The 23904-nt window shown below is 47.4% G+C and overlaps 1 protein-coding gene across 2 annotated transcripts in view; it reads right to left on the bottom strand.

Moving 5' to 3' along the window:
- Positions 1-23904, bottom strand: part of NEDD4L (NEDD4 like E3 ubiquitin protein ligase) — a 181942-nt gene that overhangs the window by 130756 nt on the left and 27282 nt on the right. For both annotated transcript variants that reach the window (XM_082497952.1, XM_082497953.1), the window contains exon 2: positions 9516-9589. In XM_082497952.1, coding sequence (XP_082354078.1) covers positions 9516-9589 — 74 coding nt within the window. The remainder of the gene's footprint in view (positions 1-9515; positions 9590-23904) is intronic.

Genomic DNA, 23904 nt, shown 5'->3' with positions numbered 1-23904 from the left:
AGCACCCTGAGGATACGCGTGCTGTTATCAATGACATTTGACTTCTCTAAGCTACAGTGTTTAATGGAAAGGTTTAAGCAAAGCTTTAAAAGTTAATGATTGAGCAGTGACTTGATTTTGCAACCTAAGATGCAAGGTTTTCCCTCACCAGACGCTTTAGTATTTTCTTCTTTTAAGGCAACAATTTCTGCCTTTCTCTTAGCCCCACAGAGTAGCATATGATCACGAGATGTGTGGTTTTTAAAAAACAAAATGCCTGCCCTCATATCATTTCTTCAGTAAAAATTGGTTTTACTACTTCTTAAAAAAACAGGATTTTTTTTTCCTTATTGAAAGGAAAAAGAAATACCAAATTGCAATGGATTATTCTTAGTTTACAGGAATGAAGTTTCATTGGCACTTCAGTGAAAAGCTGACAGCGGTAAAACACGTTCAACTCATTTGGGAGATCAGCAGAGGCTTAAGAGAACGAGACACCAACGTAACATGAGCACTAATTCTCATTAAACAAAGACTGACAACAGAGTAAGCGCCATATGAGATCAAAAAGTGCTGGCCATCCTTAAATGTATACGCACAGTCCCAGGCCTGAAAATTTAGGACAGAAAGAAATACTTCACACACAAAACAAAAGCTCCACAAAAGAAAGCTTCTCCAGGTCTGACGGAGAGCTGTTCGAGCACCGCGCTTGCCACCGCTGGGTAAGGTCGCTGTGCTTCTGTGGTAAGTGCCACCTGCGGCTGTCATATGCTTTCCATAGCTCAGGATGAAAACACAGTTTTAGGCTCACACTGTTGAGCAGAGCAGCAATGTTTATGTTCGTTTATCACAGAGGAAGCAATACAATTATGCTGGGACTGATGATTAGTTCAAATGAAATAGAAATAAATATACAATGCATCCTGGGAAACTCTCAGATATGGACAATCTTTCAACTATAAGATACGAGGCATCACTAAGTCTAGCAGGAAAAATTAAAGTGTATAAAAAGTAGAGGCTGCTGATCATTTCAGTCTGTTCCACCTAGTGATTTAATGCGGGCAGCAGAAGAGGAAGAAAAGACAAAAGTTCTGCCTCAAATATTTAAGACCAAAAAAGTTTTCCTTAGAAGATTTTGTCCACCCACCCTGTTTTGATTTAAGGATAGGGGGTTCAGGGGAACTAGTGGGTCCCCGCAGACAGCGGGCTGGCGGAAAAACCGAGTGGCTGAACACAGGCACTTCCCTTTTCAAACAACGGGAAATACTTTAAATTTTTGTATCTGTACACAGAAACTTTTCTAGTGAGCAATTATCTGATGAAAATTATTTTTCACTGTGACATTATAATCTTCAGGAACCATTACTCAGTCCTCTCACTCATTAGCAAGACCACATACCGGAATAAGCAGTATTTCTCCGTTTACAGCTGCCGAAATGTATACCCAGTGCACCCTGTACAAACGGATAAAACCCCGCCGATTCTGGTGGAGAACAGGAATGCCGCGTTCCCAGGAGAGCCGCCACGGCGGCCCGCGGGGAGCGGTGCTGAGGAACGCCTCTGGTGCCCTCTGGTGCCCACTCCCTGCCCCGGGCCACCGCCTCGGTGCCCACCTCCCCATAACCAACACACCCGGCAGCCCCATAGCCCTCCAGTTCCTCACCTGCATCAGGAAAAATCTACATTAAGGCTTCATAAACAAGAGTATGCGTTATCCAGCATATTTCGTCCGAGCAGGCTTTAACGTCTCCAGGTAATGCCACCCTCTACCATCCACCAGTCATACATTTCGGACACATTTTGTTTCACTGTCCCTTCAAATGCCTTCTTGAAGTAGAGCCCAGAACATTTTCTGTGACCGCTGTCCGAGCCGAGGTGCCCGGAGCTGCTGGCGTGCCCCCTGCGGTTGGGTCCCCGACCCCTGCGGCTGGCCAGCCAGAGCAGGCGCAAGCTGGCCGCCCGTGAACCGTGGCAGGCAACGAGACAGGGTACGGGATGGAATGAGCCGCTGCAGCAGACAGATGGGATTTGGGCTTTCTGGTGCTCGCAAATAGGCTGCAGCGCCTTTACCTTGGTGCAACGCCACCATCGATGATGTCTTGAGGAACACTGCTGAACGCAGCGCAGGGTCTGTCCCGGGACCACCTGATACCACAATCGTTTGAGCGCGTATCTTGCAAATCCCTCAGGAGAAGCTTAACGAGACAAGAAATGACAAGGGGACTTCGGAAGAGCAGGAGCGAGAAGGAATGAGACAGCTCTGGCTCTTGCACTTACTGAGGTTATGTACTGCACACACTGCGGGTGTACCACTGGCAACAACCTCTTTCAGAAACCAACCACCTCTGCCCACATTTGGTCCATTTCTCCTCCTTCCCAGGCAGGCACGCACACCTGCCTTAAACACTACACTGAATGAGATCCTTCCAACATCTGCCTGCCCAAGGCTGCTCCGATGGCCTTGTAGTTTTTATTTAAGCCTGCTAATTTAATAGGTAAAGCACAAGCTGTGTGTGCTAGCTGAACCCAAGTAGTGCAGATGCTACCGTGTCAAAGATACTGTTTTCTTCTACTATCTTACTGTCAGCCTTAGAACTTCTTTTTTTTTTTTTCTCCTTCACCTTCCAAAGTACAGCTTGGTTTAGATTTAATGAAGCTCTCAATTGGTTTCTTTCCCTTCCCCCTACTCAGTAAATAACATGTTAATTTCTACTAGACTAGAAAAACTTTCACTTTTTCATTCCAAATCCAGTTGTCACTTAGAATACATTGCCGGCAAACTTGCCCCCCTCCAATGCAGTACTCTAACAGCCATGTGTTGAATCATTCATCATTTAAAAAAAAGTAAAGACAGTGGTGACAGGAACCCATGATGGTTTCATCCCAGTGCCTACTAGACCACTCATTCAAGTTTGCAAGAATAAAGTCTTACTTGATTCTTATTTTTGTTGAAGTACCATAACACATCAAAATTTTCTAGAGAAATTCAACTGGCATTGCCCAGTGCCCCCTCGAAACACAGCGAGCGCATGGCAAAGGGGACAACTCAAGAGCTACGGGGTGGACAGAGCGGAGGTAGCGCACGAGCAGCCTACTCTCTGGGTAAGGCTAAACACTCCTCATCAATAGCACTGCACGCGTCTCCCAAAGTGGAATGTTTGTATTGCTTTGGATATTCCATTTCTCAAACCCTTAAACCAGCAGAAAAGCGGTTTTCTAGACTCCCCCCGCCCAGACTAGGGAAAAAGAAACACAGTATGAACTCTATCCTACTCGAGCAACCACCGTCTACTCAAGCGGCTTTGTTGAATTTGGTCATTTGAGAGGTTTGCAATAGATAGCTCTCGCTTTGCTCCACCCCCAGGAGCTCCCCGAGGCAGGATACGTGCAGCCCATTCACTCTGGCATATATGCCATTTTGCACTACCGAAACATTTCTCAAAAACCCACTGCTGTGTATCTACCTACTGTAATGTTTTGCTGGGTAAGATTCTGGACTAATGGCTGATGTCAAAATCCATTTTGTTAGGCCCACCACAAAAAATAAGAGTTTGAGTTTTGTCTACCTTTACATACCGTAAATAATTTTATAGGAGACAGAAGTTATGGGTAAGGCCCCTTCCTTGCTGCGTGGGGCAGAGAGAGCGGCAGAGCGAGCGCTCCCGCTCACCGGGGGCCGAGCAGAGGCAGCTCATTACCAGCCAGATTGTTTCAAAACATTGTTTGGCTAATTTTTGAGAGATGCTCACTTCAATTACTGTGTCCGTGCTGCCCAAAGGAGACAGCGGTACAAGGAGACCAGGCTGGTTTTAAAACCCAGCTCCAAGGTAGCACACTTGCTAGGGGGAACAGTTCCAGGGGTACAGCTCTCACCACAATTCTTCCGTGAGTTAAAACAGGATATTCCATAACTCAAATTGGACCAGAAATAGCGACAGCAGACCTGAAAGAATAGCTAAAAGATAACCATCTGCTATCATTGTCATCTGCAAGGCACAGTCACAGTTACGTGCTCTCCTGCCATTGCCAATTCACAATAACAGAATACTTATGAATCAAAGAATTCAGCCCCATTTTGCGTAGCCTTGTGCTTGACAGGGCTACACAGTATGGTTTAAAAAGCCACCAGAGGCCTGGAGCCGGCGTGCCCTCGCACCAACGCCACGACCGCTAAGCGCTCAGCTTCGGCCCAGGACACGCGAGCAGGAGAGAGCCGCCGCTTGGCTGCAGGCTCCTGGCAACGGAGCGGGTAAAGGCAAGGCGCCCAGGGGCAGCCCGCAAGAAGCTATCACGGCATCAGAAGCGGAGCTGCCTGTAATGAAAAACAGCCATAATCTTAACTGAAAAGCACTTTACCTTTTTCAACTTCCACACAGCCACAATTTCCACTTACTTCATGATTTACAAGGCAAAAGCAGCAAAGGGATGGTATACACACAATCCCTTCTTCCTTTCCAAAACGATTAGTAGAAATAAGAACATCCACGTCGGGGTCTTATTTCACACAACCAGTAATAACCAGAAGACATTTTCTTCTCGTTTATACAGATGCATTCACCTTTATTACTTGTGAGTGCACTTGTGTGTATATGCAGAAACTGTATTTACAAGAAGTGTGTCCCCACTGTGCCAAACCACCCAACAGCCGTCCCAGTGACACCTCCAGGAGTGCTGTATTTTACTTGTTTTTTTTCCACTTACAAAAAATATAATCAAAAAGCCAAGTCCACACAGGACATGCCTTCAGGGAAAGACAAACCTGTCCACTGAGGTAGACGGTGCTTAGTGAATAGACCAAGTCACTAGAGAACTACTTCTACTTAACTTCAGTAACGTGTAAACATATTCAGGAGAGAAAATTTCATTTTATATTCTAAGGTTCTCTAGGCAGTAACTGCATTTGTGTGCAGTGACTTGCACAGTGCAGCCTCAGCCACGATGATACTTAGAGCATCATTCCCAATATGTGAGTAAAATCAACAGTAATAAACAATAATAATTTTTCAGTATGTTGCATAACTAAGATTAATTACATTATAATTTGCATTACCTAATTACGTACAGGAATACAAATACTAGCTGAATTCATTAAGACATTATATTTTAAAGGTAAATGAAAAGGAAATAAATGTAAAATAATAATGTATCTATTATAATACAGTATATGTCAGGTAGTAAATCTGTGTGCCAATGCACTAGAGAGCAATAAGACTGTAAAGTGTCTGTCAGAGTTAAGCATGCCAAGCTAATACTAAATTGACATAATCCCAGTCCGCAGTATCTGTTAGCCATTAGTATCTATCAGAGACTTGTAATTTAACAGGGCAATGCATAAACCAGGTTATAAAAACCTAAATCAACCACCCACTTCCGTCCACCTCAACTAGAACGACGCACATGAACTTCATCGCGTTTAACCATCACCTGGGGCTGTCATCGCTCTAGCTGGTTCTACACTCCAGTGCACTTTGTGCCGCTGTAATCATAACTCTATACATCTCTGAACGCATATATCATTAGTTACTATCAAAATGATTTCAGGAGCCAAAAAGAACTTCAAAAAAGTAAACTCGAACGCATCGAGTTTTCGTTATTGTCACAGCCTCCGTAAGGAACACGCTAGTGTCTCTACTGCTCTGCGCTGGTAAGGGACTTCCCCCGGGCTCCATCAGGCAAGAACTGGCCTTCCGACTCGGCGAGCCGACCGGCAGTGTTTTATACGGGGAAAGTTGATTAAAAACGGTAAGGAAAGCCCACTGAGATGCAACACAACGTATGCCTCGTAGTTAATCTTTCACAGTCAGATGGTGACCTACTATTCTGCCGGCTATCGAGCTCGGAGCCACTCCGCCACCCAGAGGCACATCAGCTGCTGGGGCTGCAACTCGGCAATGCTGATGTGCTTTCAAATGACTTCAGATTAACCCATTCTAAAGTGTGTAACATTCTAAAATATTTACCAGTCACTTGACCTTCTTCCTCCCAAAAGGCAGAGCCCACTCACTGACTCACTGTGCGGAGCTGCCTCAGAGCTTCTCCCCGGTGCCATTCCCCGCCGTGCAGGAGGGAGGAGGGACAGGCGCCCGACCGGACACTGCAGCGCCGGGCTGCTGCTCCGCCACACGTCCCCTCGGCAGAGGAACGGGACCATCACCCTTGCAGCCAGGGAAAGCCGGCCCCGCGGCGCGCCAGGACACCAGGGCAGCCGCCTCCTGGGGGCAGGGAAGGGAGTTCTGGGGCAGGCAGTCTCCGGCTGCTGCGGATAGGAAGAGGATGGGGAAGCAGGAAGATTTAAGAGGAGACCAGCCGCTGTGAGAGACACCTTCTGTCACCAGCATGGAGAGGACTTCCAGGTGTGGAAATGCAGAGCGCAGCTGTTCCTCCTTCCCCCCACCGCACCACTGGGTGCACCAAGGGGTGCCCTGCGCCGACCAAGAAGGTCCCAGCACGGCCCACTCGGTGGCTGCATCCTTCCCCGCGCCTGCTGACAAGGGGCTCGGACACCACGCAGCGCCTACCAGCCAGCACCCACTGCACCTACAGATTCACACCGCTTACTTTTACTCCACATATTAGCCTCTGGCTGTGTGCTAAAAGTTACACCATCGCAAAAATCAGCTTGAAAAAGATTTGTGATCTCATGGAAATTATTTATGGGAGAGTGTCAGGGTCTACAGCCGTACCAAGAGAAGAAAACACACATAGACAGGATTAGTTATTGCTATTTTTTAGGGATCCTGAACATATACTACCCAGTAAGAAAAAAAAAAACTATGTTACAGTTCTAATGCCCATACATTTTCCTTTTCCTCTTGCTTAGGTCAAACTTTACATGTTTCTCCTCCACCGCCCCAACTGAGAATTTAATCACGTCCTCCATACTGCTCCTCAACAGAGCTGCCAAGGGGACGGTTAGTACACAGCGCTACCTTACACTGACGCTCAACAGCTTTGTTAGAATGGCACGACCTGAAGCAACTTAAACTACGCTTCAGATTCAAGCAGTGTGAAATGTTAATATCTCGGCAAGGAATGCAAGGCCCCTAAGTCAAACAGAAAAACTACTTTGGAACTTTAGCCAAAAAAGCAAGCTTTGAGAGCTTGCCGACATAGCAATGCAAGCATTTCACTACGTTTGTAATATATGATGCTGCCAGTCTCAGCTTTTACTAAAGAACTGCTTAAAACAAAGTTAAAAACATGCTTTTAACTCTCTGGTTTTATGGCAATCCTACTGACTTGAGACCAATTGACTTAAATATTTAAGGGCCACATCAATAGAACTCAGTTCAAATTTCACTTACCTTTTACCTTTCAAAACGCGTGAAGTTAAAACTATTTTTACAATTTATCAATTGCTAAGCAAATTTAAGGAGTTCTTTTGAACGTGACATCTTAAATATTTACAAGAGTTCTATAAGAAGTATGGCCAAAGGAGATACTACAATGCCGGGGATTCGGCTGTAGTTTCCAGTGTATCCTTTAACGAACCAAATGAACATTAAAGAGATTCTCACTCGTCTCAGATTACTTCTGTGAATTTGTCACGCACTTCGATATTTATAAAAAGTTCCTCTTAATGAGCAGATTCAATATTCCAACCACCAGCTTTGCTTTTTTTCAAAAGGAGTGGTAAAATTTAAAGCTCTGGAAATAATGCCGAAACAAAATCCAGCCAATTAAATACAAATCAAAAATCTGTCATTGTATGAAAAGGCCAAATTAAATGAGATCTCGAAAAAGCAAAGTTAGCACATAAATACGGCGATTCTAGGATTAGTATTCGCAATAGAATTCTTGTTTTCTCTGTGCCTCAGTCCCATCTCTTCTCTAGAATTTGCTCCTCCTCTCTTATTTTGGCACTGCAGCACCTCTCCGCCAGGCGCCGGAGCGCGGGGCAGACGCAGATGCAGAGAGCAGGCAGTAGCACTCCTGCAGTGCGAGGCAGCCCGCCATCCACAGTACTACCCCGGGGCTCCTCAGCAAGCGTTACGTGTCCACTACGTCTACACCTGAGCTGCTGCTTTTGCTGCTTATGGTCAGCAACAAAAGCTGTTCTTCGAAATAGCAAATTTGGGGAAAGAAAATAGAAAAGCTTTGTCTTACCATATTCTGCACACAGCTACCAAAGGAACGTTTGTTGCAAATTTCACCAAAAAAAATTAAAGTTGATTAAATTTTTAATTGCTCCTTTCATGTAGTTTCAAGCCAGATACGCAAGCTAATGAACAATTTGTAAGCATCATTAAAGAAATACAGGAAAATCCACAGGGAGGCTCATTTATACATTAAGAAATTAGTCATTTCAGTAACAGCTAAATTGGATACCACTAATTTCAAACTGATAAAAAACTTGTAAGTAGATTGGAACATTTAGAGCAAAATTTCCTCACACTTAGGCCTGAGATAGCAAGAAAACATCAAACCTGAATTAATCTTCGGGGAAAAAAAAGTAATGCCTTCTGGTTCGTTTTGGCTTCAGAACCAGCTTCTCCCCCACTATCTACCTGATTTGATTCTTTAAGTCATTGTGCAGCAAGCCCAGACTCGGAGAAAAGCTGTTCCTACACCTGTGACTAACTCTTTCAAAACAAAAGACTTGAGAACATAGAAAATGACTGTATCTGTATCTTTCCATTAGACCATTTAAAACCAGTTTTCTTGTTTGACAATTGTTATTTTGGCCAAAGACCAGGGCAAACTATGCTCTGTTTGCCCCATCTTTTGATACACAGCTAAGCAGGGGAGCAATCATACAAAGACTGCCTTAAGCACTCCAAAACCACCTCTTTTCCCTCGCAAGTCCCCAGTTTAAAACCTGAACTGGTTCGAGGCTCAACTGGAATTAAAACCAGGATTTGCCACAGCCTAACAGAAAGCACTAAGCCAGCACAGTTCACTCAGAACTCTTGTCCGCGTTCGTACGTACCGCTAGCCTTCCCCTGGCACAGCCTCAACCGGGGAGAAGGCTTTTACCGCCTTTGCCTCTAGAAGGTGGAGTCGATGATCCTCACGGGTTCCCTCCAACTTGAGATATTCTGGTTCTAAGGTGCCATCCTTAGGAACTGCAACGGCGGCACCTGGGTATGTCTGTGACCGAAACAATTCCCAGTCTGGCTACCGAGTCAGACTGGCGCCCGCGAGACTGGTACTGGCAGGCCCCGGGGAAAGTAGAGCTTCCTCAAAACAAGACAGAGGGTACCGCTGGCTTTTGGTCTGTCTCGTGTTATGTGGGGCACACGGGGAGACAGCGGGGAGTCTTTTAGCCAAATACTGCCAAAGTTTGAGCTGCTCCTCAGACGCTCAGAGAGCGCGGGCGGACGGTGACGTTGGGAACGGCCTCCTGTGGTGGGAGAGGGCATCAACAGCCACCGCTGCGAGGAATGGCTCTCGCCAACACGCAGCCCCCACCCTGCACTGCTTGTGATCAAGTAACAGGGTCTCTCCATGTTCACGAGCAACCAATTATAAAGCGTCCTTGCTCTGCTGAGTTTGTTCTGTTAAAACCTACACAACAGCCAACGCAGAACACTCACCTGGCTCCAAAGATGTCTTTTTTCGCTAGATCAATGCCAGAAACCACCTTTACCCTGAGGATACGAGACTCCTCCTGTTAACAGAAAAGAAAACAGGTTTAATGTTTATTCTGTAATTCATTTTGAAGATTAACAGTTCACGAGAGGTTAAGCTGTGACTGAATTCCCAGCCTTTGGGCAGCAGGAGTCTCTCCTTGGTAGGATTTTGAAAAGAAGAGTCTCTGGGAGGAGAAACACACTTTGTCTGCTAAAGAATATCCTGAATCCAAACAGGAAAAGCATCCAACTCCAGTCAGAGCTGTTAAAGAGTTTCATAAAAGCAGGATAAGAGTAGATAATAGCAATAATGTCATAGTAACGATAATGTCACAATAATAGCAATAAAAGACGACGACAATTTGCTGAGCAGGGCCATTTCAAATCCTCAAGGATCCTTACCCCACCGAAATTCATGCTCCTTAGATTCTAAAGCTGTCTGTTCAAACAAAAGGGAAAATATAACATTTTTGTCCAATAATGCCAATACCTCTTGACCAGAACGATGTCTGCAGTTTAAAAAAAAAGGGTGCAAGATTAAAAACAAATCCTTACAACTACATTGTTTAAATCTGTCTCAGCATGTTGGTCTACACAGAGCTCAAAACCAACTCTCAGTGACACATGGCAGTTTCTGGAGATGCATATTACTAGGACATCAACTGATGTTTACCACTTCATTGCTTGAAGCTCCTGAGGAACATTGGTATAGATGGTAGTTTTTAGTTTTTTTTTTTTCCCCCGCCCTGTCTGACCGGTTTATTTTTGCCACACAAAGAGGCCACCAAAATTAAGTCTGGAAAGGATCCTACAGAAACAGGTTCTGCAGTCACCTGTATCAGTTATACCTTTTTCTGCTCTGATAAGCCTTCCAGACCTGCAAGATACAAGATTCAATTACAGTAATTTGAGACTCCGTTCCCCGAAGCTTGCTCCGAAAACAATAACACTTTCCCACAGGTTGTTGCTGGCACGACCATACTACACCTACTCTATTTGCTTTAGATAGCTAAAAGCGAGGCACAGGCTTGTTGGCTGTATCTGAGATTTTGGAGATTGTTAGGAAGGTCAGAAACACCCCAGAAGCAAAGCCGTACCTGTCCGGTCTAATACCATTCTTCTGGAAGGAGTCAGAAACAGATTCCTTCAGAGAAAGACAAACAAAAGTCTCATTGAACCTGTCTGCAGGGCGGGTTCCACCCTCACACACATCCTGCCGCAGTAACTCTGCTGCCTTAAAACAAAAGCTTCAGGATTTAAAGCCTTTCTGAAAGTTCGTTTGTTGGTATTCTTTCCAGCAGCACATAATACTGTCCAAAGTAGTTTCTAATTAAGAAAACGAGATTCATTTCCAAAAAGAGCCTAAAGCTTACCAGATTGGCAAACAAAACATTATATGAAAATTCAATGGTGCTACGTTAGTGGATATTGAAATTTTTTTTTATATGATAACTTTTTCCAATCTGTTAATGTCAATACAACAGGCTCGGTCTTCTACAGCAGTTTTAATAGACAAAAGGCAATGAACGTGCAAATCGTGGTCAAGAAAATGCCTTCATTAGAGGAGACAGCATAGAAAAAAACCCGTCAGAAACGCAGACTATTCTGACCTTACTGAAGGAGAACTGGAGGATAAGAAGTTGTAATACTAAGAGAGGGGCAGAAAGACGGATTTCGGACAGTTACTATATTATCAGTACGATTTCCTCCCGCAAAGTCCAACACCAACTTTGCTGAAGTGGCATCTTATTTCTGCACTAAAATCATTTCTGCATAGTGACTGAATAAAAAAACACCCCATATTTAACAAAAATCACAGAGCAGGATGAAGTTCAACTACGGCAGGATCCCTAATTCAGGTTCTGCAAGACACACTGCAGGAGATGAGGTTTGAGACCATCTAAGGAACCTGAAGACACACAAGTCCATGGGACCTGATGAGGTTCATCCATGAGTCCCGAGGGAACTGGCAGATGAAGTTGCCAAGCCATTATCCATCATATTTGAGAAGTCGTGGTAGTCCGGTTCCCACCAGATTTGAAAAGGGGAACCCACCGATTTGAAAAGGGGAAACATAACCCCCATTTTTAAAAAGGGAAAAAAGGAAGACACAGGGAACTACAGGCCAGTCAGTCTCACCTTTGTGCCCAGTGAGATCATGGAGCAGATCCTCCTGGAAACTTTGCTGAGGCACATGGAAAATAAGGAGGTGATTGGTGACAGCCAACATGGCTTCACTAAGGGCAAACCGAGCCTGACAAATTTGGTGGCCTTCTGCGACTGGGTTACAGCATTGGTGGACAAAGGAAGAGCAACTGACATTATCTACCTGGACTTGTGCAAAGCATTTGATGCTGTCCTGCATGACATCCTGGTCTCTACACTGGAGAGAGACATGGGTTTGACAGATGGACCACTCAGTGGGTAAGGAATGGGCTGGATGGTCACACTCAAAGAGTTGCGGTCAATCGCTCCGTGTCCGAGTGGAGACCAGTGATGAGTGGCATTCCTCAGGGGGTGGTTCTGGGACCGGAGCCGTTTAACATCTTTGTCAGCGACGCAAACAGTGGGATTGAGTGCACCCTCGGCAAGTTTGCTGACGACACCAAGCTGTGTGGAGCGGTCAGCAGGCTGGAGGCACAGGAGGCCATCCAGAGGGACCTGGACAGGCCGGAGAGGTGGGCCTGTGCAAACCTCAAAGTTGAACAAGGCCAAGTGCAGGGCCCTGCACGGGGGTCGGGGCAATCCCCAGCACAACTCCAGGCGGGGCGCGGAACGGCTGGAGAGCAGCCCTGAGGAGAAGGACTCAGGGGGTTGGTGGGCGAGAAGCTCACCATGAGCCAACAGTGTGCGCTGGAGCCCAGAAAGCCCCCCGCACCCCGGGCTATGTCCCCAGCAGGGTGGCCAGCAGGGCGAGGGGGGCACTGTGCCCCTCTGCTGCGCTCTGCTCTGGGGAGACCCCCCCGCAGTGCTGCCTCCAGCTCGGGGGGTGCCCACAGCAGAAGGCCACGGAGCTGTTGGAGCGGGGCCAGAGGAGGCCCCGGAGATGCTGGGAGGGCTGGAGCCCCTCTGCTGGGAGGACAGGCTGGGAGAGGTGGGGGGGTCAGCCTGGAGAAGAGAAGGCTCCGGGGAGACCTCAGAGCCCCTTCCAGTGCCTAAAGGGGCTCCAGGAGAGCTGGGGGGGGGACTCTGGATCAGGGAGGGGAGCGATGGGACGAGGGGGAACGGTTTGACACTGACAGAGGGGAGATTTAAATATTAGGAAGAAATTCTTGCCTGTGAGGGTGCTGAGCCCCTGACGCAGGTTGCCCCGAGAAGCTGTGGCTGCCCCATCCCTGGAGGTGTTCAAGGCCGGGTTGGATGGGGCTGGGAGCAACCTGGGCTGGGGGGAGGCATCCCTGCCCAAGGCAGGGGGGTGGGAAGTGGATGGTCTTCAAGGTCCCTTCCAACCCAAACCATTCTATGATTCTACGATGCTCCAGACTATCTAAATAGATAAGATTCTCAAAAACGTACTTGAGGTTTCGCTTCATACTTTAAGTACACCAGAAGATACAACCTTGTTCCCTCCCTGCATGCAGCTTCTCAGCCACTGCTAAATATTCCATTTTACCAAGCAGAAAGTGCTTTTGCAAATGTTTGTTCAAATTTTTATGTGCATGAAATATATGTAATATTTAAAGAATTAAAGAAAATAATTAAAACACCTCAATTAGTAAAAAGGCCTTACCTATCTACTCTCAAAACTTTTCCTTCAGTAAGATACTTTGATAACATTACTGTATCAAGGTGAATTTTGGATGATGGAAAATTCTTCTGCAGAACATGACAATATAGAGTACACAGCCCCATACGAGTAGCTGTTCAGACAGCTTGCCTGTAAAGTAATTGTCTTGTAATGCACCAAACTTCTCTGTATCATTTGGTCTAAAAACAGCACACCACAGGTATGTTCATGTGCACACATATGTATAAAAAGCACAACAAAAGAATATTCCAGCTCACGCGACTACACAAAACCTCAGATGATCTAGATGAAGGGTTCCCAAATGAAGCTCACTCAAGCATGACCACGGGCAGCACTGGGAACCAGCAGCAGCTCCCAGCTTCCCAGGCTGTGCACAGGCTGACACCCCGTATTCGTATTCCTCCGACCTCCACATCCTTGGCTGGGAACGCTGCCTGCCAAAAACTGAAGGAATGAAGGGCATATTCTTACACTTGCTCCCTGTGTCCCGACTTCTCCGTTTATCTCCCAGTACGCTGTGTCTAGGTAAAGAAAGGAGTTAAATTTTCACAGCAACAGAGAGGTAATCTCACCTCACTGTCCGCCAAAAGATCAGATAAAGGATTGCTTGGCTAGCACAGCCACAGACTCAAAACACAGAGCATCCATTACCTGACGCAGCTTCCCACCCGCCCTTCTCTGAAAAGACTGTACAAGAAAAGAAAATTAGGATTTCGGTTTGTTTTTCTCATAAACCCTGAGCACAACGAGAGCGGCCAGGACAAGACCACTAAACATGGAAAAATCCTGCGTGAGAAGACCCAGGATTCAAACCCCAAATAAAGCGATCCCTTCCCAGCTGTGAGCCTGAGCTAATCTTTAGTTAAGCAGCAGTTATGCTGGTTGAGGTTAAGGACGTGTCTACACATACACTTCTTTCAGTGGAAAGTGCCGACTTAAACAGCTCTCCCCTCCTGTTTATTCCATTCCCACCGAGGTTTTTCTGACCGTAGGTCAACACCTTGAGCCAGTGGGGCCCACAAAGGGCACACCAACACAACAGAAGACAAGGGGAGGAAGAAACGGAGAGCCCGGGATGAAGGGCAGATGGAGGCAGCTGCTTAAAAGCCAGCACTGCTGTACAAAGGTGTATGTGGCACCACAACCAGAAATGTGAGTGTCTACAACACTCGGACATATCCACCTGAGCTTAAAAAATGCTGACTTGCCTTTTATTTTTACTCCAAAACCCTAGATTTCCAGGACAGGAAAGTCCTTACGTACAAGCAGAGAGAACATCTTCACTGAGTTCTATGTCTTCTGGACACACCCTCCAGATTAAATAATAATAAAAATAGCCAAAGACTTAACCATTGCTCCAGAATTAGCTATCTATAAGGCAAGACCACTCGCCAGCAAAGCTAACACCTCTTGTAAGCCTTGGGCTCACTGCTGGTGCTCGGCACAGGGCGATCGATGCCTCTGCAAAGCCTAAGGCCTGAGTCAGTAATCCAGCTCGGCCAAGTCCAGTACCACTGGTCAGTACCTACACGTACGCTCACCAGCGCCCAGTCCGATACCTCCTGCAAAGCCTGAGCTGAGTGTACTTCGCGTGTTTTTAGCGGGCAGGAGAACCCCAGACACGAGCAGAAAATGGGATGAGGAAACAGATTTGGAGGATTAAGAAGTGATATGTTGCAGAGCTGTGGTTCTTCTTGGGATCCTATGCACTGGAGACAGGCTGAAGGATACCTGGAGGGATGCACAGCTCAAGTTCCAGTTTGCAAAACACGTAAATGAACAAGACTGCGCAGAGCAGGTTAACAAGGCTGATCAGAAAAGAGACATCTGCGCCCTGAGGCTTGTCTGTGTTTGCCAACTATAACTGCCATCACTGTAACAAAATATATTCTGATAAAACGGTCCAATAAAACATCGGCTCCACTTATAAATCTTAACTTGCTGAGAACAACCAGTCTTATCAAAGGACAGCCGTGCAAAGTAGGTCTGCAGTCTTCAGCGTAAGAACCAGACAGATGACAGAAGGTATGAAAGAAGCGGATCACTAAAGATTTGCAGAAAGCAGGCAGAAAACAGTTTGTCATACATCATTACATATCGCTCTGAAAGCATCTATACCAGAAAACTACAAAACCCACCAAACCAAAAAACCAATACAGCCATTGAAAGAGGCAGTCCCCCTGATTTCCCCCCCCCATTCGTGCCTCCGCTCTGTTCACAAGCACAGCTCTGTGGGCCTTGGGTCAGGGAACGAGAGGTGCGAACCCGGGAAGCCGAGCCCCCTGCCGAGGGACTGCCGCTCGCTTCCGCGCTCGCCCAGCGCGCCGACCGGAGACAAACGGCCACCAGAGGCGGGAAGGGAGGGCCTGCTGCAGCCCCCGCCGCCGAGCCGCCACGCGGACTCCCACCCCAGCAGCAGGCACCGCGGGAAAGGGATGCGGGATAAGTCCCTGACCAGAGCTACGGGATTTTTCTTGTTGGACTTTAAAAAGTCACTTGTTTAATTAGCCTGTACGCGTCTCAAAAATCAAATGTGCCACAGGATAATACTGTAATCAAGAGCTCTTTACAGGTAAATAGCTTTAGGTACCACACGAACTGACATGCCGCTGAGCAGAAAGACAATCTTAAACTGTCTAAACAACGCTGAGGAACACAAATCCAGCAGAACACAAGTTATTGGCAGTTAAATGTCTTGACCAAAATACTTTCCTAAGTAATCAGTAACCTACGCATTCTCAGAGCAGTTTTCTCAACACAGACTTCCATTTTCTGGCAACTGTATCTAATGTCCCTCTGACTCAGTAAAGAGCGAACAGAGGCAATTGCTTACCGCCCACCAAGGTGGTCAGGCTCAGGGACACAACCTTGGGATGCTCCTCCCTCCCTCTCCATGTGCCCAAGAAGCCAGCACCTCCCCTCCCTGGCCCAACACTCACATCTTTCCACCAACAGCCCAATTTTCCTTCCGGCAACATCACTGGGACCAGGAGGCAGGAACAGGCGAGAGGGGTACGGTAAAGGGAAGACACGGCTAGGAGAGCTGAGGCCACCTGATGCAAGCACTGTCCTTACCGGAGGACTTCAGCTATTGAGAAGGCACCTGCTGCTCGAGTTGCCATTCCCAGCACACCCCAAGGAAGAGGCAGCAGTCCACAAGAGCACTCCAGAAACGGTCCGTGGTCCGCAGTCCCCACTGGCCCACCCTAACCTACCCAAAATGGGTTAGTACTTGGTGTTCCAAGGTCACTTTATTCAATGCTGCACGTTTTCACAGCTTTGCTCCATGCCAACAGGAACCAAGCGCTACGTGGTTGCACGGTCAGAGCGTTTCCAACAGCATCTGCACTAAAATGCAAAAGGGAATATGGGAATATTTGAAACGAACAAGATGTGTTTTCCTCTCCCCACCTCCCTAATACCACAGATGGGAGCTTTTGGCCTGCATTCCTTCCTCTTCCATTTTCTCTTTAGTAATCACAGAGCACCGGCGCTTAGATGATTTAAATGCTGTGCTCCTGACAGTGGTTTATAGCAGCAACTTATCTGCTGCATCCATCTCTAAAGCACTTTTAGTAATCTTGCTAAGTGGATACATAAAAGCCACTCTGGTTCTGCTGAGAGCTGAAGATACATATAAAGGGGAACTACTCGTCTGGTGGTAAGACTGAACTGTAGCCCCCTTCCGTGCAATTCCTGCACTGTCCGAAACAACTAGTACTAGCCACGGGCAAATGGCAAACTAGACGAGGTGGACAACTAACTCTGCAATTTTTGTATTCCACTCAGTTTCGTTCCTTTTGAAAAGAATATATCCTAAGCTTCTTTTTGAAAATGCACTTGTTGAAAAAGAAGTGGATGGAGCTGACCCCAGAGAGGAATTTTTCTGTCATTTTGGAACCTTGCCCGGAGCGCCCTGAGCCTGGAAGGGTCTCCTTAAGAAGCCAGGCGTTGCCACTGCCTCGGCCATCCCAGAGCCGCAGCGGAGCTTCCAGCGGCCGCGGCGCACTCCTCCGCAGCGCCGGCACAGCCCCACACCCAACGCTCACACTGCATTCCACCCCCCGTCAGATTTTTGCGACTACAATGCAGAACATATCTCAGAATTTAAACCTGTGTTGTTCGGAACACCTGGATTACAAGAATTTCGCAACGTTGCTGCTAGAAATGCAAAGCTGCGCGTGCACACGGGGAAGGCGGTTGTTGGCCGGCTGTTAGCAGTCAAGCAGTAAAATGCTAACATTTATGAAGCCTCACTCGTCAAAGCTATTTATGCCTCTGCTCTTTCCGTCCTCGCCCCTCTAACCTTAGCCTACCTCACCCACCGCAGCAGGGGTGCCATAAAGGGCTCGATTAGGTATTAACGCTGAGTTCCACCACTAACCACACTCGTACTTACTTCTGCTTTGTCCAATGATTAACGTGAAGTTTATGTATCCTTGCCTCCCCGAAAAATGTCAGAGGTTACATAGTTCTCTTCTTTGCTGAAGGATAACCTTTATACAGATTCTGTTTTCTCATCTGCAATTCACATTGCCGTTTTAGAAGACGTAGCTGATTTAGGTGGAACCAAGCCATGAAACCAAAACCCAATCATGCACAAAAACCAGACTGCACCCACAACGGACAGACCCCAACTCACCTCAGAGAACAGATGAGAGAATGCAGATGTGTTTACAGATTTAGGAGACTTTTGTATGTACGTTTATATGCACGATTAATATTTTAAAATTCATTTTTAAATGAACAACACGTTTACTTTCCCCAGGTAATCTGAAATGCAAAGTAATTTCCAAAACCTAATAAAACATTCACATAAAGAAAATTCATTAAAAAGTCCTCTTGCCCTTAGATTAGTAAAATAACCTGGAGCTGAGAAGTTTAGGGAAGAGTTCTGGAAGCAACAGGGGAAGAATGCAGGCGGAACGCAGTGCCCTGAGCTGTGCGCTTCTTCCCCACCGGTGAGGATGTAACGCCACCCCTCAGCTTCGCCCCGCTACGGAACGGCCCAGGAGAGGTGCCACAGTCCACACCAGCTAAAGCAAAACAGCCGTGCTATATATGTTCTAAACAAACACATAAAAAGAAATCCCCAGCAATCCCCAGCCCGGTGTAAGGAAGAAAGCTGTAGACATCAACTTCTACAGGACAGAAAATCCCTTGCTATATTTAGAGTGCCCATTAAGAGAGTAGCACTGAAATAACAATCGATATGGGTATAAAATTAGAAACTCGGCTTTTTTAAATGAACAGGCAAGTGTGAAAGGCACAACGTTTGGATCAATGCAAAGCAGTATTTGAACAGATGCCGTGCAGACCACAGAAGATTAAACATTCACCATGTTCTTCCACAAGTGCCTTATAAAAGGTATATAAAACCATCCGTAAGTCAAATCCCTCAACACAGACAAACCTCCTTCTGTCTTTTCCGAGTCGCCCCAAACCCCAGCCAGCCTTCGCCGCAGCTGCGTCAGGGACAGCAGCAGCAGGCAGTTGCCCGAGCAGCCGGAGGGCGCCCGGACGCCCCGCCGTCCACGCTTGTCACGCCGCCACCGCAGCCAAACTTACCCGCGCTGCACGGCTGCTTCGGCGCGAGCCCCCAGGTCCCACGCCGGCGCGTCCCCGGGAGCGCCGCGAGGCACCGCCGCCCCAAGCGGCACGCAGCCGCCACGGAAGCTTTGGTGACGGAGGCAATCCGTGGCCCTCACCAAGGCAACGAGGTGAAGGGACAGCAAGCTAGGGTTTCACCTGGAGAAAGCTTAACGTGAACCGCGGCGGGGGAGTGTTGGCTTGGTTTTGTTTTGGTTTTGTTTTTTTTTTTTCCTTCTCTGTGTAGAGGCATTTTGATTTCAAACCAAGATAGGCATGAGCGAGGTAAATTTCCACTGAGTGGAAGGAGCCAAACCAGATCCCACTGGAAAGTTACCTGCGGGCAGAGACTCCGTGAACCCGCTCTCATCCACCCAGCGCCCCATCTCCACTTTTATTACACCTGAAAGTTTGCAAAACATAACAAAATAGAAAAGACAACAGATCTTTAACTCAGTGTTTTGGTTGCAAAACACATCAGGATGGAAAAGACAACAAATCTTTAACCCAATGTTTTAACTGTTGGAACTTTTGTTACCCTGAACAAAAACCACATGGGGACCCCCTGGTGTGCTGGACATAAACATCGCCACCCAAACAAACTGCTAATTCTCCCCATTACTGTGGAAAATCAACCAGCATTTACAGTTTCAAAACAAAATAGAATATTTATCATCTACTTAAAAAAAGAGCAAAAGTGTTGTCTACAGCAAGCATAACATTAGGCTACTCTGAAATCTTTCAGCAATTGAGAATGCAGAAGTCAAGGTAGAGCACAGAAGAGTCGTGCTGATTCTTCCTTTGATTTGTTGGTGGATTAAACCAAGCCGCATTACGGCTGAGTGAAAAAAAAAGAGTACCCTAGGAAGCTACGCCACATCCACAACCTACACGGAATATTGCCCTCTCCCGAGAGCCAGCCACCCACCCCACCCCAAACAACACCAGGGCAGCCCAGCGGGGAGAGCCGACGCGGGATGCCCTACGTGCCGGCCACCATTCCTGGGGCGAAGCCGAGGAAAACTCCTGCTCCCGACTGCCTCCGCACAGCCGCTCGGGAGGGGAGAGCAGCGCCCTGGCCGAGCGGCCCCTGCCCCGCTGCGCTGGGAGGTGACACTGGGGCTCACCTCCCCTGCCACCCCCAGCCCCTCCGAGCTGCCCAGCAAACTCCAGCGACCCAACACCACGGCCCCAGAAACGCTCCGCTTTCCACTTAGAGTCTCTGCTGGCATTTAAAGGAAAAACTACCACAAAAGTGACCACAGTTTGGAAGAAAGGCCGTGAGCCGAGCAAGGAAGTCAATCAACATACACTGCGTTCCCTCCCAACAGCACGGGCAGTCGGAGCAGGGAGAAGCTGGTTTTCTTTCTGGAGACACGGGGAGAAGAGAGGCATCCAAAAGGAACAGCTCAACCTCTGGGGACACCACAGCGATTTTCTGAAGGCCACAGCAACAGTACGTGATAAGTCTCAGTATAATTCCTGTGATATCTTAATAATCTTGAAATTTGTCAGTGGCAATTTTGCAAACAGTCCTTGATAAAATCTCAGTTCTGCAATGAAAACAAGAACAGGCATCAAGGGTATGAACCGCGTCTCCGCTCTCCTCCACAAAGCTCAGCACAGGAAAACAAACGTAAAGGTGACTAGGTTACAACCACCTACTTATCTGGCTCAAGCATGGAAATTCAAATCTCATTTCAGGTAGCTTCACCACAAGTAACCTGGGAACCCAGCTCAGGTCTTCCTCCCTTCATGCGCTGATCATGTTCCCCCTTACGAAGTCTGAGACGAAAACAAATTGTGCCATTTCTTCCCCGCAGAATTCTCAACTCTCATTGCATGATGCAACGTATTTGAAAAAAAAAAAAAAAAAAACCCACCATGTTGTTTTCTCTAAAGCAGATCTCGAAATCAGAGCAACTAAACCTAGAAGCTTCCGGAGGAAGGAATGCCCTGTAATGTGGATCAGAAAGACCCTCCTGGCTATGTGGCAGCGGTCAGTTTGCAGCGCGCCAGCACCCGCGCTGCTCCCGCGCACGTCGCCAGGCTGCGGCCAGGGCTCCCCGCACAGCACGGCGGCAAAACCCGAGCCAAACCCACGCTCCAGGAAACCAGCACTCTGCTGCCGAGCAAAACCCGACCTCTCGTCTGCACACGCCGATGCCCCGAGTTGAGGGGACCTGCTCTTTTGAGCCCTAGCGCGAGGCGTGCGCCCGTCAGTGCCCTGTGCCGGAGCTGGAGGCGGCAGCAGCGGCCTCGGCAGCACGCTGCTCCGCTGGCAGAAAGAACAAGGGGTTTAAGCTCCTCGAGAGTAGCCACAGGGCATCTCAGCCTGCACTTAAAAGTCTCTGATTATCCCACAGCGCTACAAAATTTACTGAATTATGTTTTACTAGAATATCTTACTAATGCACACCAGAACACATTAATCACATCAACGGATTAAGCAAACACCAGTAGGCATTAAAAGAACTGCAGAGTGTCGAGAACTGTGGGAATCTTAATCTCACACAACAGAAAAATGTGAAGTGTTTTACAGTAATGATTCCAGTCCTACTTCTAGGACTTGGGACCTGTGGGAAGAGGCACCAAATTCATGTTTTCCTTGGTTACACTGACATAGTTGGGGGGGAAAAAACACCAGGCAAAATTTCAGACAGGCATGAGTTTGTCTTAGAGGGACACACCACGATGCTGCTCTTGCACGTGGTCAAAATGGCCCACAAAACTGAAGTGAGCAAGTTAAACACACACACATCAGGAGGAGTGCGTGGAGCCCAAAAGTACGCATGAATCAGCGACAGGGTTAGGAACCTCACAACTCCCAGTCCAGTGCTGAAATCACAGTATTACGAAACAGGCTTCAATCACGGTACTGACCCCATGAAAATCTGCTTACAAGGTATTTTTACTGCATGTTTAAAAAAAAAAAAAAAGTAAGTGTTCCAGGTGAATTGCGATCTAGTTTTATAAAAATCAGTTGAACTCCATGCAGCTAGATATACTTGAGCAATTTAGCATGCATGTTGAACCAGGTCACCTGTGGTCTTCAGAAATACCTAAGAGAATGCAAAAGAACTTTAAATTAATGGACTTGCTGTACTGCACAAGACCTTTTTCTCCTTACTTAACATTTAGGCCTATTTATACCTCTCACTAAAGGGATTCATCTAACCGACACATTGCTTTCTGCGCAGCCTAATTCACTGAACCCCCACGCAGGCTGTACACAGGTGTATTCCAGATCCAGCTGTGCCAGGAAAGCAAAAAAATCTTACCCAACAGCTTTGCTCCCATTTTTTGACACTGCCAGCGGTTCCCATCTCCCCCCTCCAGCTGACAGCAGAGACCGTGACAATCACAGTAAGTCAGGCGAGTTTCATTAGACTCACTCCTCCGGACGTCTCTGAGCTGCGGAGCGCTCCGGGCGGAGGCTGGGGAGGAGACACGACCCCCACCACCGGCGCTGCCACTACTCACTGCCTTCCCCTCGCCTGCTCCCACGCTGGGCTCAGACTCGGTGGCTACTTGGGGTTCCATCTTCTTGGCTCTTCCATCGAAACAGGCAGCCACTGGTCCAAATCCCTGCTCCTCTCGCTCACGCTACACGAAGGACTACCCCCAAGAAGCCTGCAACAGCAACAAGTTTGCCATAAAAAGCACAACAATCACGCACATCCGCTTAATTTAGCACCATTTTGTGGCAAATAACGGAAAGAAAAAACAGCGTAGGGTATGTTTGCTGAATCATCTCTACAGGAAATTCGCTGGGCAGAGAAGAACCTAATGAGGTCCAACAAAAGCAAGTGCAAGGTCCTGCACCTGGGGAGGAAGAATGCTAGGCACCAGTACAGGTTAGGGGCGGACCTGCTGGGAAGTAGCTCTGAGAGAAGGATCTGGGGGTTGTGGTAGACAGTAAATTATCCATGGCCCAGCAATGTGCCCTTGTCGCCAAAAAGGCCAATGGAATCCTGGGCTGCATAGGGAAGAGTGTGGCCAGTAGGTCGAGGGAGGTCATTCTCCCCCTCTACTCTGCACTGGTGAGGCCACAACTGGAATACTGTGTCCAGTTTCGGGCTCCCCTGTTCAAGAGGGACAGGGAACTGCTGGAGCGAGTTCAGCGAAGGGCAACTAAGATGATGAAGGGGTTGGAGCATCTGCCTTATGAGGAAAGGCTGAGAGCGCTGGGACTCTTTAGCCTGGAGAAGAGAAGGCTGAGGGGAGACCTTATTATGGCGTACAAGTATCTAAAGGGGGGGTTGAAGGAGGATGGAGCCAGGCTCTTTTCAGTGGTTCCCAGTAACAAGACGAGGGGTAATGGGCACAAGTTAGAACACGGGAAGTTCCGTTCAAATACACGGAAAAACTTCTTTACGGTTCAGGTGACAGAGCAGTGGCACAGGCTGCCCAGGGAGGGGGGGGAGTCCCCTTCTCTGGAGATGTTCAAGACCCGCCTGGATGCAGTCCTGAGGGATGTGCTCTGGGCAATCCTGCTTTGGCAGGGGAGTTGGACTAGGTGATCTCTAGAGGTCCCTTCCAACTCTGAAAATTCTGTGATTCTGTGATTTGCTTTCTGAAGGAACCCTCACCCTGCTTTTCCCTGGACAAGCCAAGAGAGGTATATAATCTTTGGTGGGAGCAAAGAAACAAGAGAAGCATTTGGTACGTGTCGCTATTAGGAATATGAAGAAAGCTCTGACTAGGGGTTACTGGTGCATTTGCAGAAGTCTGTGACCTGAAAGCGACTCTCCCATATTGACTTAGTTTTAGAAGGAAACAAAAATTACCAAAACACAACCAACAACCACCCAACCCTGATCTTGCACCAGAGGTCAGCACCGAGATCATCTGCGGCCAAATTGAAAATGTACTTCAAGTCTGAACAGAAAATTCCTAAAGGAAAATCTGACAGCAACTTCTTTTCCTCCCCTTAGAGGATACAGAAACTCAGCTGATTCATTAAAACCTCAAGCTTTTATTTGAACAAACGACTAACTTTCTGGCATGCAAAAA

This window comes from Vanellus vanellus (assembly GCF_965231255.1).
Source record: "Vanellus vanellus genome assembly, chromosome: Z".
In the NCBI taxonomy this organism is placed as follows: domain Eukaryota; kingdom Metazoa; phylum Chordata; class Aves; order Charadriiformes; family Charadriidae; genus Vanellus; species Vanellus vanellus.
The sequence above is the reverse complement of the archived record's forward strand: the minus strand, read 5'-3'. Positions and strand labels throughout refer to the sequence as shown.